Source organism: Talpa occidentalis, unplaced genomic scaffold, assembly GCF_014898055.3.
Source record: "Talpa occidentalis isolate TD23 unplaced genomic scaffold, MPIMG_talOcc4v2.1 talOcc4.5, whole genome shotgun sequence".
In the NCBI taxonomy this organism is placed as follows: Eukaryota; Metazoa; Chordata; class Mammalia; order Eulipotyphla; family Talpidae; genus Talpa; species Talpa occidentalis.
In genome coordinates, this window is record NW_023604861.1 from 1,680,393 (window position 1) to 1,697,171 (window position 16,779).

Genomic DNA, 16,779 nt, shown 5'->3' on the forward strand with positions numbered 1-16,779 from the left:
CAGCTTCCTTGGCGAATCACTGCGCCGGCATTTTCTCGTGGACTCGCACAGAAGTGCCTCCCCTGTGGCGTGCGTGTAAGGCCCGCGCTCCTGATCACCAGGATGGGGGCCGGGGCGGCGATGAGCAGGCACGGGCGGGGATGGCGGCCCGGACGCCTGGGTCTCCACGCTGAGCGGCGAGTGCACCCCAAGTGACCCCACACGCATCACGCCTGTCGTCGGGACCGTCTTCTTACTGCCTGTGTCTCCTCGAGCTGTCGTGCTAAACGCAGCCTAGACTCAGTGCCCCCGAGGGCCCCGAGGGCCGACTTGTCATCACGGTGGGCTCAGGGCCGTGGTCCCTCCGTGAGGCCAAACCGCATGTTTTAGAATCACATAGAAAAAAGGGCTTATCGCGGACGCGATGCCAGGCTGGCCCTTGTGTGTGACGTGAGCTGACAGACTGAGCTCTCGGTCTCCCACAGGGACGGGCACACGAGGACGGTGATGAGGTCTTTCTAGGCGGTGCCCTGAGGACTAAGTGAATTCTCCCAGGTGGCCGCGCGGGGGGACGTCAGCAGTCATCACGCTGTTCTGCTTAATAACTAAAAGCCCCCCGGGGGTAGGGAAAGACCCCCAGTGGTATGTAAAAGCCCCCCAGGGATTAGCGAAAGCCCCCCAGGGCTTGGTGGCCTCTTCCACCCCAAGCAGGCATGAGCAGAGTTTCTGGACCCAATACAAGGTCCCCATGAGACAGGATGTTAGCAACAAGAGCTGGCACCAGAGAAACTTCTAGCAGTGGAAGCAACAGCAGGGAGCGAGGCGCAGAGGGGAGCTGCGTCTAAGGGCAGGGAGAGCAGCGAGGAGGCCCAGCCGGGAGGAGAGGGGAGCGCAGGTGCCGGCAGGCGTGAGGGCAGAGTGGCAGCTAGAAGGAGCCAGAGTGAGCCTGAGTCCTCGCAGACCAGAGCGTGGATTACGTGGCTGCGGCCTGGGGTGCGGGTCCTAACCTGCTCGTGCTGGGCATGAGCTGGAAACCAGGCAGCCAAGGGAGGCCTGCTGATGCCCGCTGGCTGGCAGGCAGCTCAGACATGCACTGCGGGGCACCCCGAATCAAGGAGCTGCCATGGCGTACGTACTGACTCAGAGACAGTCGCTGCAGAGAGGGGAGAGCGGGGCACGTTCTCATCCTGGCTCAGGCCCGACGGCCGCAGAGTCTTCACCAAACGCGAGTCTGAGCTGATGGCGGGTGGGAGATGTGACTTGTAGTTGGGCTGCTAGAAAGAGGGGTCACCGAGAGCGCAAAGGGGTCTCCTGCGCCCCTTCGGGTTCTGCCAGGCTAGCTGGGGGGCAGAAAGGCCCCTGGCATGCGGGTAAGGAAGACAGTCAAGAAGGCACAGTGACGCTGCAGGCAGCCGGGGGGTTCGCGAGAGCTCGCTCAGGTCCCTGCTGCCAGACACTGTGCGCTGAGTGTGCCGACTCGGCTCCGTCCCCAGCTCTCCGTCCAGACAGGCCTGTCACCGGCAGTCAGGAGACCAGGGGGCAGCTGTCAGGGGGCGAGGGCGGAGAGAAGGCACTTACAGCTTACTGGCAAACGCGGGCAGCTCGTGATCGATCTCCTCGTACGTGTCCTCCTGCGCCGGGGGGCACCCGGGGCCCGCCTCCCGCGTCCTCTCGTCCCAGGCGAGCTCGGCCTTCAGCAGCATGTCCTCGATGAGGTCCGACGCAGCCACGTCTGTGGCAGACAGGGGAGAGAGGCGAGGTGGGCGGCGCCCAGGGAAAGCTTATTTTCAGTGACGCTGAAGCTTAAAGGCCACGAGGCAAACCGCAATGAAGTGCAAGGTGCCTTATAGCTTAACTTAGGGCACCCACGCGCCATCAGTGCAAGGACACTAGCCCCACGAGCAATGGGTGCAAGAGCACAGCTCGATCAGCCCTCAGGTGGGAGGTGCCTTGCGCGTGAGCTCAGCCAACACCAGTGCACTCCGGTCTCACGGTGCTCGAGCACAAAGTCCCCGCAGGCCGACAGCTCTCGAATATCCCGTCAGGGGCAGCGCCCGTGAGTCCTGTCTTAACGGGTGGCCTTCACAGAGCTGCCCGCCCAGGCCGGCTCTCCTGCAGCCATCACCCGGATGGAAGAGTGACTTCGGGGTGTGGGAGGGGACGGCAGCTGCAGGTGCCCGGGCGCATGCCACCTACCTGAAGCCTTGTCTTCATTGCAGTTCAGGAGGTTTGGGTTTGCCTGATGCATCAAGAGAAGCTTCACCAGGTTTGTCTGAAACATGAGACATAACAGAGACAGTAAGCACGGGGCTGGCACCGGGGAGCCGTGGTAGACTCAGCGGGCATGTGGGGGCTCCTGGGGGTGGGGTGTCGGAACACCTGTGGTCAGCACCAAAAGCATGGAAACTAAAACATATCAAATGAGGGATAAATCACCGAGGGCTTGAAGAGGTTCCCTTAACTCCCTCAGGTTTATCTCAGCATCTGATGTGAAGCCTGGGATAGCAGAGTCTTGCTTAGTGACTGACGCAAGCTTCTCTGAGGGTCACTGTCTATGGGTGACAGCACTGTGGACGTAGGAACCCACAGGCACATCAAGTGTCCGAAAAACGATCTCAAGTTGTAAGCATGATGCACGGGGGGAAGATGACTGCATTGGTAAGATCTTATTATAAAACATCACAAATGCAAAGCGTGTTCATGCTGTGCGTGAGGCCCTGGACGGGCGCAGTGGAGTCTCAGCACATTCCTTTCACCCAGCTTTGTTTTTCATGGTCTCTGGGTATCCCTTCCCCACACCGTCCCTCTCCCGGTTTTCCAGAGTTGGCCACTCAAGCATTGTGTCCAAGAGCGCACGGCCCTCACGGACGGTGCAACCCCAACAACGCATCGCTCAACCTGCTTGTCCATCTCTAGCCCCTAAGCAGGTCCCCTCCGTGTGCAGACACCTACATCTGCTCTGCAGTCCCGCGCGAGCTGTCACGGCTTGGCCATGCAGTTTGGAGTCCCCAGAGCTGGTGGATTTAACCGAGTTTCGCCCACTTGGCTGCACAGAATTCACCACTACGCCGCGGCGCGAGCGCGTCCTCTCCGTGGATGTCCAAGCCAGTGGCCGCCACGTGTCCCCACGCACAGGCAGCGCCGTCATAACCTCCCGCTTCGCTCTCTCAGGCCCTCGCACAAGAGCTTCTTTGGGAAACAGGGGCTGAGGATCAAAACCACTGGGGAGGCTCCAGTGCCATCATCTCTTTATGGAAAAAGTCTCAATTGTCCCTTCGAGATAATGTTGCTGGTCATAGGCACTTCCCGCTTTTGCCTGGATTTGAGGGTGGACATTTCATTACACGGGAAAGGCTATAGAGATCTGGGGGCGGGGATGATTTACACAGACAGGTACTGTGGTCATGTCATATGGTGACTACTTTAGCTACCACACATACTTAGTGGTTTAAAAACACTAGAAATCCGTCTTTTGTCAAGTGTATTCCTGGAGAGCGCATGATTATTTTTTTGAAGTGGGGTACAGGCCAGAGTCACGGCGGGCGAGAGGATTCACCAGAGAGAGCAGGGAGCGGAACAGGCAGACTGACTGAAACACACTGCTGAGGGGAGCAGCAGGCGAGACAGGAGAGGTCTGCTGCACCATCCCTAGCTGGCTGGGGATGGAACTCGCCCCGCAAAGGCCGCGGACAGCTTCACAGGAGAGCGCATGTTTTTAATGCTACAACGGGGTGCTTAGATTTCCAGGTTTATTTTTACTTCAAATTATACAAATTATAAAGGTTTACAAAAGACAGGGAAATTCTTGAAATCTAAAGAATAAACTATAGAATACAGGTTTGCAGGGAATTAAAGTGGGTATAGGATGATGTTTTCTCTCATATTAAAGATCTGAGAGGTTTGCCGGCTTCTGAACCCCGAAGGCAGGAAGGCGGGAGGCAGGAGGGAGAGGAGCGGGGAAGCAGGCGGGCCGGAGGCGGGCAGCAGAAGGAACGGGAGGGAAAGGAGTAAAGCCACCCACTAGGTGAGTTTGCCTTTGCTTCCCAGCAACACGCAAGGAGAGCAGCGAACAGAAGAGCCGGCACAGCTTTGCAAAAATGCGAGACCATGTGAGTGTCACTGTCCCTTGGCATCTCTCCACTCCACTCCCTGGGCACGGAGCTCCTCGGAGTAAAGCCTGCGGCCCCTCCAACGCCGCCTCCCCACCGTGCCAGCTGCAAGGCAGGAAGGGCTCGGGGACTAACAGAAGGATGTTTTCTACATGAACATCTTCAACAGTGAAAGCAAATCCGTTTTATTTCAGGCCTGAGACATAAGCACTCGTGTGTGGGGAAAGGCACGTCTCTCCCTCGGGGAATCCCTTCCCTTTCATTAAGTATTTCCCACGAGCTTCAGCTAGAAGGCAGGGCGGTGGGGTCACAGCTGGGTGAGGAGACCCAGGGCCGACAGGACTCCCTGATCGCCAAAAGCAGGGCGGGGACCCCCTGGTAGGATCAGGCAGGTTATTTCAGGGATCTGAGGATGCTCCGAAAACCTTCTATGTGAATTAACGGTAAGTGCATTCCCAGAACCAAGAATGAGCCTAGCAAATCGGAATAACTCTATTATGCCTTCATTTCGCGGGGGAAACCTGCGCTCCATTCTGGCACTTCTGCTTTGACCCTCACAAGCGCTGCTCGGAGCATCTCCTCAGAGGAGAAGAGGGAGAGAGAGCAGGCCCCATCACGGCTTGGTCTTCACCTTGCTGAGAGTTTTGCCAACAAGGAGGGGGTGGGGGGGAGGGGCTGGACCGAGAGAGAAACACTACAAGGCAAACAGACGGTGCATTTCAAACATTTAGACTCGCCTGAGTCGCTGGATGTCGGCCTAGGCAGCCTTTGCAGAGCTGTATTTCAAATTGGCTAAATTGAGCACCATTGACTCCTTCATTGTCATTTAAATTACCTGTTTAAAAAGATGAAACTAGCAATGAGTGGAGGTAGCCGCACACCTAGGTCCCTTGTGGCCTCATTTAATCCAGGGGGTTTACAGCTCGGGGCCCTGGAACTCAGCTGTGTGGTCCCACACTCATCGGCGCACACCCCAAGCCAGGAAAACACGTAACTTGTCGTTAGCATTAACTCTGCTTCTGACTCGTGGGCTAGGACTTCTCCTTGAACGCGGCTCTGTCTTGCTCCCTTGGACAAACGCTCCCGCCTGGCCAGGACGTCCTGTTGCGGATTCCTCCCCGGTCCACGCCACAGAGCCTTCTCCTGGCGTTCCCTGCGGCGCTGGCTCTGCCTGGCATCTCCACCTGCGCCCTTCCTGTGCACAATCCTCGCTTGGGCGTCTCCGGCGTCCCGCGGAGGGTCCTGCTCTCTGCACGTCTGCCCAGCGGCCCATTGAGAGAGACGAGCAACACCTGCTACTCTCCGTGAAGAAACAAGACGCGAGTTCTCTGTGCAGAAGGGACCCTGGACCAGCACGCGCCGGCGGTCGCCAAGAGGGAGAGGAACGAGAGAAGATGGGGTGGGGGGCACGGAGACCCCCAAAGAGCGGTGATGGCTGAGAAGAGTGGGGAGCAACAGCCTGGAGGTCACGAATGCATCCTGTGGGCGGCGCAGGGGGAGCCGGAGCGCTGCCTTCAGTTTTCTCCAAAGCAAATGAGAAATATAAGGAGAGAAAACAAACTCTGAGGACACCAATTCTTAGGAGTTTGGGTAGAAACATATTTGAAGTACAAGTGACGTCTCTGACCACCAACATACACGAGTTGTGTGAGAGCACATTTGTACAACTATTTCCTTAGAATTTTTGGTGACAGTTTCCCCAAACCTGTTATCTATATTTTATACACACTAAAATATATACAAGGAGAGGAAGAAATTTTTCTCAGTGTAGAGCTCAGGGAAGAATCGTAAACAGCCAAGACTTATTGCTCCCACAACTTACTCCGCTCTCAGCTTTAGACAAGAACAACATCTTTTATTTTCTTGCTGGAAAAGTTAATATATTTATAAAGGGTAGTTTTAATACACATACACCACAGCAGTATGAATATAAATAATTAATGCTGTTATACATTATAAACTAGGAAGGTGTTTATGTCAGATATTTACAAGAAAGTGAAATTGCTGCATCTCCAAAAAATGCCATTATTCTCTCAAAAATGGGGGGGGGTGTTTCGGAAACATTCTTTTCTCAACAGAGGTGCCCTTCTTCACAGAATTCTTCCGAGACTTATAAATCTCCCATGCATGTAAATTGATATTCAAGTAACAATACGCCTTAAAATATCATTCCCAAATTGAATATAAATGGAATCTGTACGGGTGAGCAAATTTGTAAAAATAATTCTAGATGGCGTTCAGCAGTCTGTGGACAAAATCACCGCGATGCAGTTTGCTCGAAACCTCACAGCTGCTGTATGTGTCTGAATCGGGGAGGACAGTTTTGATGCTGGAGTCACCGATTCCAAAGTCAGAGCTTGGCTTCCAGCCCTGGCCTGGCCGACACGTCCATCCGCACTGTCCCTTGCCCGACGTGCTCTGGCCGCAGAGTCCCAGCTCCCTGTGGGTGCACGATTTTGTCTCTCCAGGCTGAAAACACAGATGCAGGAAGCCCGGAGCTCGGGGACTCCCTGGACGGGCCATGTGAGCGGGGCGAGCGCCACTGCCATTCGTCCTCTCCACCCCGACCAGGGTGCTCCCTCCGTGTGATGCCCGTGGCCTGCGGCCTTTGTGTGGCCCGTTTCTCTCTCACCACACGTGGTGGCCGCCACGCCGGCACAGACGCTCATCATTAAGTAATTGTTTTTGTTTTTCCCCCTAGAGGCATGTTTTATTTATTTGTTTGTTTGTTTGTTTGTTTGTTTGTTTTTACATGCACTGGGTACAGTCAGAAGCGCGGGAGGTGAGAGAATTCACCAGAGCCAGAGCGGGGAGCAGAGCAGGCAGAAGGACCGAAGGACACTGCTGAGGGGAGCAGCGGGCGGCAGGAAGGTCTGCGCGCCATGCGGGACCCTCCTCCGGTGGCCGGGGAGCAGCCGGGGATCGAACTGGCGCCGCAGAGGCCGCGGGCAGCTTCACAACCCAGCGCTCAACCGCTGCACCACCAGGGAGGCCCAGTAATTGTTTTCTTGTTACGTGTGACGGTAGAAGACGTTCTTTGAAGTCTTCATCACTGAAACCACCTGCCCACTCATGCACGTGGCGACCTGTTTTATTAGTTTCGTGAATTCATTGCTCTTTTGTCATGCTGATATAAAATGTGCCCCCGTGACACAAGTTCCTCCGACTCTGCTCTTATCGTGTGAGGGAGCTCTAGGCATTGAGAATTCTGTCTTGGCTACAAGTTTCCGTTTCTGCACAACAGACACACAGCGCCTCACGTGTCCTACAGGGCTCCGCCTTCGGTCCCACAGAGGACGCTGACCCCGGACACTCAGGCGCACGCGTGTTCTGGGAAAACAATCTGCAGCTTCCTCTGCTCACCTGAGGGATAACATTCCTGAAGGCCATTTCTGCCATGACGTCAAAATTTTCGGCTATAAACAGTAAAACTTCCAGGGAGTAGAAGAGAATCATTTAGAGGTTCCCTCAAAATGTCAGTCAGGAGAACACGGTCATGGCCGGGCACCAAAGATGACCAGACGCCGGTAAAGGCCGTGCTGCCAGCTGGCCCGTCCCTCTGCTCCCCAGGCAGGCCTCGTGGGGTGCCCCGACTCGCGGCCATGACTGGCTGGTCTCACAAGGCCTTCAGAAATGAATATTTCTCAAACACTCTGTGTTAAAACACCAGCTTTGCAGGTTTGTAAACATACCAACCTACACTGGCCTCTCCCGGGGGTGGCAGCAGGAGGAACTCCGAAAGTGGACGGAGGACGGTGACCTCACTCGGGACCCCTAGAAGGGAGGACTCCCAGAGGCAGGACAGCGAGTCCTCCCACCCCCCAGAGCCCATGATCTCGTGGAAGTGGCGCTAGGAGCTGACGTGTTATTTTTCAACGTGACACTCGATCCAAATCAAGCCGGGGCAGCATTCCACGGCATTCACCGAGTCCTCCTTCGCTTGGAGATTCAGGTGCTGCCAGAGCAACCCTTCCCCATCACGGACACAGGCCGGCACTGTGTGTTCCAGGAAACACTGGCCTCTGCGTCCACGTCTCTATCATCCACCAACGAAACCCCCATGTGATAGTCACTGAGTCTCTGCTTCCCCGAAGCCTCTGTTGTCTGGTGGGACCCAAGGCCAGGGACTGACCTGCCACCTCAACCCCTTCACGCACCCATTTCCGCACACGCACTCACATGCTAGAAGCACAGTCCGGGGAGATTAAGCAGCTTATTAAAAAGATTTATTGAGAGAATGAATCTTGTTGTATAGGAAATGCTGTCAGAGCAAATAACACCTTTGTTCTTTCGAAAGTCCTTCCCTAAGCAATGTACTTTTTCCAAAATGCTTAAAATGCAAATGTTTTCAACAATTGCACTGCTCGGATTTTATGCAGACTCTTTGCAAACTGGTGAGCGCCTAAGAGATTTAATAAATAAATACATGTAAAGGGTGTGGCTGTTCTCCCAGACACTGTTGGGGAGTGAGCAAGTCTAGCTCACACATCTGCGTGTGGGTAAAATTGAGTGATTTCTTTCATATTATTACACCTGGACTTTCTCTAACACAAGACATTTTATATATTTTTACAGATAGATTGATGAGTTGGTTTAAAGACTGCTCTGCCACGGTCATCCATGCAAGTCTTTTAAAAGTAGACTTTGCTTCTTCTGAAGCCAAAATTCAGTTCAGAGAAAGAAACCAGCCACCCACGCTTCATTCATGAAAGTGAAATGAAATTTATAGAGAAAACCAAAAGATAAAATGTAAATTTGCTTGAGAGCCACAAACTGTAGCAAACTGAATTATGACACACTGATGAAATGAGAAGCTGATGCAGCCGGTTTGATATTAAGAAAATAGTGTTAAGTTCATTCTATAAAGAATATTTATTGGTTTTAATTATTTCTCCAAGGATTCCAGCCCCAGGGCAAGTATGGTTCTGTGTGCCCGTCTGAAGTAGGTTTTCTTTCCACCCTAAAGCTACTTGGCTAGAAAGAATACGCCACTAAAAGCAAATTTCCGTAATGATTCACACATTCTTTGAAAGAAAAATAAAGTTACATCTGAAACGACACACTGATCATGAAACTATTTTGAAGGAACCATCCAGGAAAGCGCCTTACCTGGCCATACTTAGCCGCGAGGTGCAGCGGGGTCCAGCACTGGTCGTCTGCCGCGTTCAGGTCCCCGCCGTGTTCCAGAAGCCGAGACGCCACCTCTTTGTAGCCGCTGGCACTCGCCATGTGTAACTGCAACAGGGAGAGCCTGTCACTTGGCTCGAAAACTCAAGAGATGAGGTCAATACGGTTTATTTGTGGTTTACAGAGAGCTGTTTATTAAAATGCTGACTCTAAAATACAGACATCTGTGAAAGAGGGGATAGAGAGGGTTAATTTTATTAATTTGGGATAAATGGATGTCGTCACACCCTGAAAAGAGGTTCACCCCTTACGCATTCATTATCTCCCTCCGCTCTGACGGGGCACTTTGTCACGCCATCCCCACCTTGTTCTCCACGGTTCTACCTGGCGACACTCTGAGGACTTCAAAGGCACGAGATGAGAATTCAATACTTTACTATTCCTGCCCAAAATCCAGACAGGTACTGACTAGAACTAAAGTCCCGGCACTGTACAGCGTTACAGGAGGGAGAGTCAAAGACACAGGGGCGAGCAGAAAGTGTGACACTGGGGTGCATGTGGAGCCCTAAAGGGGGCCGGAAGGCTAGCAAGGGCGCAGTCATTTGGAGAGCTGCAAGTGACTCTCTAGCTATAGTTTTAACGTTTTCTCCAGGTTAGTTTGTCAAAGCAACCTGAAGGTTAGAAATGAAGCTTTAGGAGCTACAATGAAGGGATCAGGAGCTGGAGAATTTTCCAGATATTTCCGATGGGGAAATTCCTGTTTCTATGGCAACAGCCTTTATTTGTAAGTTAAATAGCATCAAACTCAGTTTAAATCAGGCATTTAAGTAACTGCATGATTGATCTCCCCCCCAAAAAAGCCATAATTAATAACCAAGAAGAGGAAAGTAGGAAGGAAGAAAAAATAATTTTCTGTAATAAGCAGAATGGCTTCTATGTTTCAGAACACGGGATTTGGGAGCCCTCCTCCTTGTTTATATTACAAAGATAAAACCACAATAAATTTTAAAGGCCTTGTTAAACAAATTTTGAGAAAATTCCACAAAAAATTGCTTTTCCACCTTTGGACTGAGTTATGCGCTCAGGCCTGCATTCATGTGTTCGGCTCCTGTGCTTCTCGGCACAGTGCGACGACAGACACCGCCATCTAATTTAAGGCATAAACATTAAGAGATTCAGCTTCACGTTCTCCCCACACAGCATCTACCTCATGCCTGTGCTGGCAAAGGACCCGGAACCATCCGCCTGTGAGGATTTTAGAGCAGTAACGGCGGCAGGCTCTCGCTCTCCCGGAGAGTCCACCTCTCGTCTCCCTCTAAGTTCATTCTAGGTTGTTTGTATAATGAGCCAGTGCCTGGCAGCTCGGTCGATGGATCTGGATTAACATCTGGATCTCAGAAGATTGTCATTTTCACTATAAACTGCAGCAAAAGTGGCCCTCAGCTGGTCGCGCCCATGCTAATGATGGCAAGTTCACGGGCTCAACCCTGTGGGGAGCAGAGTTGCTCGTCATGCAGCGAACTCGGTTTCCACTGTTTGGAAGGCAGCCCACTGCCACCATCGCCTCGCCAGGAAAACACTAGAAGGCAAGAGTCTGGCTCACTTTCTGGAAGAGCTGGGGGGCACCCAAGGGGGACACGGGGGGCAAACGTGATTCTGGGAAACCTGGAGTCCCAAGCAGACCCAGCTGGCTACTTCCAGGTCCTCACAGGCAGTGGGATTTCTAGAAACCGCCGTGATAACTCTCAGGAGTTGGCCCCTTTATCTGGACTTCCGACCTCTGCATCCAGAGCCAGGCCCAACCCGGGCGCAGCTTCTCAACTCCAGGGTTGGAGTGAGAGTCTAACAAACACAACGTCTCCTCCCTGCCTTGTGCTGACTCTGCGCAGGTGCCGGGGCCCCGAGGGGAACGTGGTGGCTCGCCGGCGCTCCGGGCTGCACGGGAGCTGGGAGGGCGGCGCCCCAGGCCCAGGGGTTTCGCAGACAGAACACAGTGGGGCTCCCTGCAGCTGCGGAAATCCAGAGGCTCTTCTCCCCTGCCCCATGGGGTGCTGCCCGCCCATGAGGCCAAGAGCACCGGGGCCACTTCACGACCCCACAGAAGGACCCATTTTCCCGGTCAGGTTGGGGCTCTCACAGGCGTCCGTGGCGCGGCCCAGCTGCTCTGCGGCCCTAACGTCATGTCACGTCATTTCCCAACGAGCACCAGCCCCAATATGGGAACACATTATCCCAAAGACAGAAAATAAGTGAAGCCTAGGGCCTCCCCGGGGCGCAGCAGGTTGAGAGCAGTGCTGTCCGCAGCCTCTGGTGTGCAGGTTCGATTCCCCGCCGGCCAGGGAGATCCCCACCTCTCCTGTCTCCCTGCTGCTCCTCTCAGCAGTGCTTTCGGTCCGTCTGCCTGTTCTGTTCCCCACTCTGTCTCTGGTGAGTCCTCTCACCCCACACACCTCTGGCCTGTACCCCAGTTCTTGTATAAATAAAAATAAATCTTAAAAAAAAATAAGTGAAGCCTCAATCATCACATGCTAACGTGGCTCTGGGCAGGGTGGAGCCAGCCCCGGTGGTCCCCACGCCGCCCCTCCTGCAGCAGGACACAGCCAGGCGCCCAGGAGGGGCAACTCGGGGAGTCAGAGTTGTTTTCTGACTCGAAAGTAGCGTGTGCTTGTACTGCAGGGTGTTAAAAAAATGTATACAATACAAAAATGAAAGAAAAAATGCCGCTACCCAATATTTACTTTTGATATCTTAATTCATCCTATTATCCTATTAATTATTTAACATCTATTCAGCAATGCATATAAATGCTTTCATTTTATGAAATTGGAGCCTTTATGTACTTACTAAGTTAATATCTTTTTCACCTGCTGCGCTGACTACTTTGGTGACCGGATTTGCTCATCCCGGCGGCCTCCTAGAGCCCACTGCGGCTGCGGGGTGACAGGCTCAGGGGGCACACACAAGCTGGGGGGCCCTGCTGTTCCTACAGGGTGGGCGCTAGCATCACCCCGATTCAATAGAGGGAATCATGACTCAGCAAGTTTATCAGCAAGAAACCCGTAGCAGTGACAGAGCTCAGGGGAGGTGATGGAGCCCAGAGGAGCTCCGAGGCTGTGCAACCTCTTTCCCACGAGGTTGTTCCTCTAAACCATCCTTTCCAGGAAAACCAGCATGACGTCCTAGGGATGCACCATGACCAACTGACCAGTGCACGTCTTGGCCATTTCTTTGCCAGGACAGAAGGTCTCTTTGTGGACCAGTGTCCTGTTACCTCTCTGATTATTTCCTTCTGAAACATTCCTAGAGATGGGGTCCCGGCTCTACGTTTGTGCCTGTCAAGTCTGTGCTGTGCCCACTCTGCGTCCAGAGGGTCTGCACCAGCTCGTGCCGTCGAGCTGCAGCCAGGCTCGGCCATGCCTCGGTTTCTGGCCCTCAACAGCATTTGATTCTAAAGTGACTGCAGATAATTTGCACGAATTTACTAATCAACCATGGGCCTCTTTTCATGTATTTGTAGACGAGGAGTATTTTTCTTTTCTGAAGTGACTCTCATTATTATCTATTCAGTTTTCCGTGGCGAGATGGTCATCTTCTTTATTAATTTCTAGGAACTTTGCATATTTTAAAGGGTTCACTTTGATGTATCCTCTGACTCCCGTCTCATCATCTGCTCTTCGTCTCAATCGCCGTTTGATGCACAGAGGTCGCCATTTCTGCCGGAGGCAAGGATGTCTGTGCCTGTGTCCCCTCCTGTTGGGAGATTGCAAGGCCTTTGCCACCAGCCTAAGTCATCTCTGCTGTGTTAACTGTGGGCTTTGGGGAATTGGGCGTTACTTGTCGTCACTTACTCTCGTATTGGTGCATCTAAATTTCTTAAAAATCTGTGTTTGAAATATGAAATAGATCCTTATTTGGCGTGGTCTTCCTTCAGGCCAGTCTATAGCCAGACGGCCACTCTGAGGCTAGTTCCCTGTTGTGATGGACTTGATGTCAAGAGTAAGTGAAAATCGGTCTCCAGGGGTCGCCAGCCCACACGTCTGCAGATCAGCCCGGGCCTGGCCAGCCCTCACAGAGACTTGTCCTCTGCCTCAGTTGGCTCAGCATAAAGATAACACATCAAATCCCAAAGTGAGGCCACAGACATAACTTTGAAAAGAGTCGTCCCCGAAGTGCCTGCATGACTTGATCTCTGCCTGCGGTGTGACAGGCAGAAGGTGGGATACAGTGAGACTGGAGCTGGAGTGTTTTTGCAGAGAACTGCCAGTGTGCTGGGAACCCCCCAGCAGAGACCAAGCTCCCCCAGATTTCAAGCCAAGAGAGCTTGACTCCGTTGACCCTTGGAGAAGTTGGGTGGCCGGGGCACATGGGGAGACACAGGGGTTGCTTGTCACTCCTCCCGGAAAGCAAGGCACAGACGGCAGACAGCACTGCGGATGCTGGGGTGCACCTGTAGTCTGAGTTCCAGGGTAGATGTATGTGGCGGTCTCCCTGGAACAGGCTGTGCTCATTCTCGCTTTGTTTCAGGGTTCCTGAAGGAGCAGGCAGGGTTCAGGAGAGTGGCAGGAGCACCCCGGGTTCCCAGAGCAGGTGGCAAGTGTGGGGAACCACCTGGAGACCAGGTGGCCTGCCAGGCCCAGCACAGGCTGGAGACGCCAGGGAGGGGTGAAGGGTAGCCTTTGAGGAGCCCCAATCCTCACAAGAGGGGGGGCACAGCTGACCCTGGGGTATGGCCCCCTCTCATGTGAGGTCAGCCCCTCGGCTCCTGCCTTCTCCTGTGTCCTGTTGCCCCTTCCTTTCCTCCCAAGAGGTGGCCACGGGAGGGAGACAGCAGAGCCTCCCGCTCTCCTGGGGCGCCCTGAGCAGGCCCAGCGCCCTCTGCAGAAGCTCGGGATCGACGAGACAGCGTCCTCTACAGCAGTCACTCCGCCCCACAGGGCCTGTGGACATGCAGGGCTGCAAACGTGGCTGAGAAAATGGTTCTTATTTTTCTAGCCCTGACCTTGAAACAGCACGTCCTTCATGATGAGCGCCAACAGCGCCTGGGGATGCCATCGAGGGAATCCCTGCAGCTAACACCCCTGCCGGCGCTCTCTGCAGCCACGGAGACAGCTGATCCGGGGGTTCCACGCAGACCCGCCGATGTGGGCTTCCATGCAGGCTGCGCTCCCGGCCTGCTTCCTCTGCGAGCCTCTGCACCGATTTTTGTTCCATTAACACTGTTATTCTGACAAGCGCCTCCCGGGCTGGCCCAGGCAGGGACAGGGGAGGCGCTAAAACAGCCCCGAGCCCGGCCGGCCGGCGGACAGGCGGCCCCATCTCTAAGCTGAGTCTAGAAGTGGCCAGAACACTGGCGGCAGCGGCTGCGGCGTCCCCCACAGCGGGGCCCGAGCCGGCGGCCCCGCAGGAGCAAAGGGAGACGAGGTGAAGCCGCCGGGAGTCCATGTCTCTTGGGTGAGGCTCCCCCAACAAACCAAGTCGGCTCGGGGCCAGGCACGTCGCTCCAGCCAGGGGCCCGCCGGCCGGAGCCGGGCTGCAGCCGCGCCCCGCAGGCCCCTCCGGTGGCGGCTCCCAGGGGCCCCCGGGCAGACTCGCCCCCCGCGCGCGGCTCTCCCCACGCTGCGGCCTTTCCCCAGCCGTCTGTTTTCTTCTCAGGAGACGGCCGAGGCCACGGAAAGACCCTCTTAAAAGAGTGATATTTATTTGTGGCAAAGTCTGAAAAAGACAAGGCGACACAAAGGCCTTCCCGTGACGCGTTCACCCCACGGCGCCGCGCCTCACGCGGGCGGCTTCACGCTGTGGGGACTCCCGCTCGGCCCGAGCCACGGCGGACCCCCAGCCCGCGGAAGGAGGCGCTCTGGGCCAGGGGCGTCCTCTCCACCCGTCACGGGAGACAAGACCCCACGGGGGTCGGGGAGCCACACGGGCCCGGGAGGCCGCCGCGCTAGCCACGGGCCACCCGGTCAGGCACACGAGCCGCCTCGCCGCCCCGCACTGGACAGTGATGTCCAGGGGAGCCCCCCAGGCTCCGGCCACTGTTACTGTGACAGGCTCGAGAGCCGCGCACGAGACCGGGCCGCTGCACGACAGGGACTTGTCACTCGGACGCTCTGTTCAGTGAAAAAAGACACGGGAAGGTCAGAACTGCAGGGGCGCCAGCGCGCGACGCGCTGTCCCCGGTGAGTCCACTTATTTTATTCACATTGTGATCAAAAGTATTTACTCCATAAATTAATTGGACTGTTCTGTCATTTGAATAAATTACTTTTCAATCAACTGGCCACAGTCTCAGTTTCCCTTTCGTACCGCTGGAGAGACGCGTGTCTGACGGTGTCCTGACGCTTTCGTCCAAAGGCCAAAACCACTGCTAGGAAAACCGTTCTATTCCGAGGCCTCAAGCTACTTCACCTGTATTTAATAAGCCAAAGAGGCATCAGGCCTCACCAGACATGCATCCATTTAGTTACGTGGCCGCGGTCACCCTCACACGGGACTCTCCGCAGCAGAGCTGCAACCCCTGGTTCTGAGCCCCACCTCCCGGGCTGCAGGCACCGCTGCACCACCCGAGCTGACTTCCATCTCCCCTCTGAGCCTTCATGCAGTTTTTCTCACCACAATTAATTTTAACCTGAGCATACAGAGTCCAGGCAGTTTTTACAGGTTGAAGGGGCCAGATGTTTTTATTTTGATGATTCAACATTATGACTTACTCCATCGCTCTGCTTTTAATGACTGCGGTTGTGCTGGATAGCTACCAAAAAGTAATGACAGGTATTCTTTGAATTTGGAAATTCACTTCCCACAGTAAGGCATTAGTTTCTTTTGCTTAAAATAAAAACATTTTCCTAGAACCATGATCTAAAACAATCACATTAACCAAGTAATGAAGAAGAATTACTCCAGGTAGGCCTGCAGGAAAAGCAGGAAGAAAATACACCACCTATAAAGCCGGCTCCCCCTCCCCCACGTGGGGTGTGGTGACCCGCCTTCCCTTACACGCGTGTGCGCCTCCTCAAACCCCTACAAGGGACAGCCTTGCTCTTATGCTCGGGAGAAAGGAATGATCTAAGAGTGAGCGACACTGACTTCCAGGCCTGGGAAACAGATGAAACTCCCTACAGCGGGGATGCTCGGGGTCGGGCGGGGACTCACCAGGGTCACTCCTTCGTGGTTCTTCGCGTTCACGTTCCCTCCGCGCGCCAAGAAGTGCGTCACGTCTGCCAACATCCGCATCGGTCTCTGGAGCTTCATCTGGCGCAGCGAGCCCGGATCCACGCCTGGGGAGAGAGCTGCTGCTGAGCCGCCGGGTGGAGACTCAGCTTTATCTCACCCCCTTCCAGCATGCGCCTCTTTGAACCTCTCTTCCCCTGGCATGCTCGCCAGCACCTACAGCTGCCCGCTGGGCACCGTGCTCGCCACCCCGGCAGGGCAGCGTCTTGAGGGAGGAAGGCTGTCCTCTTGCCACATCAGCAAGATCGGACGGGTCCCTCCCCGGGCGGCTCTCGGGGGGCCCAGCTTTACTGCAGATCATCAACGTGCTTTGAGGAGCAACGATCTTGGCCAGAAT

At 54.5% G+C, this 16,779-nt stretch overlaps 1 protein-coding gene across 1 annotated transcript in view; it reads right to left on the minus strand.

The window, feature by feature from the left end:
* Positions 1-16,779, minus strand: part of MYO16 (myosin XVI) — a 250,269-nt gene that overhangs the window by 155,436 nt on the left and 78,054 nt on the right. The window contains 4 exon segments of the mRNA XM_037528697.2: positions 1,558-1,711; positions 2,176-2,251; positions 9,198-9,323; positions 16,365-16,489. Coding sequence (XP_037384594.2) covers positions 1,558-1,711; positions 2,176-2,251; positions 9,198-9,323; positions 16,365-16,489 — 481 coding nt within the window.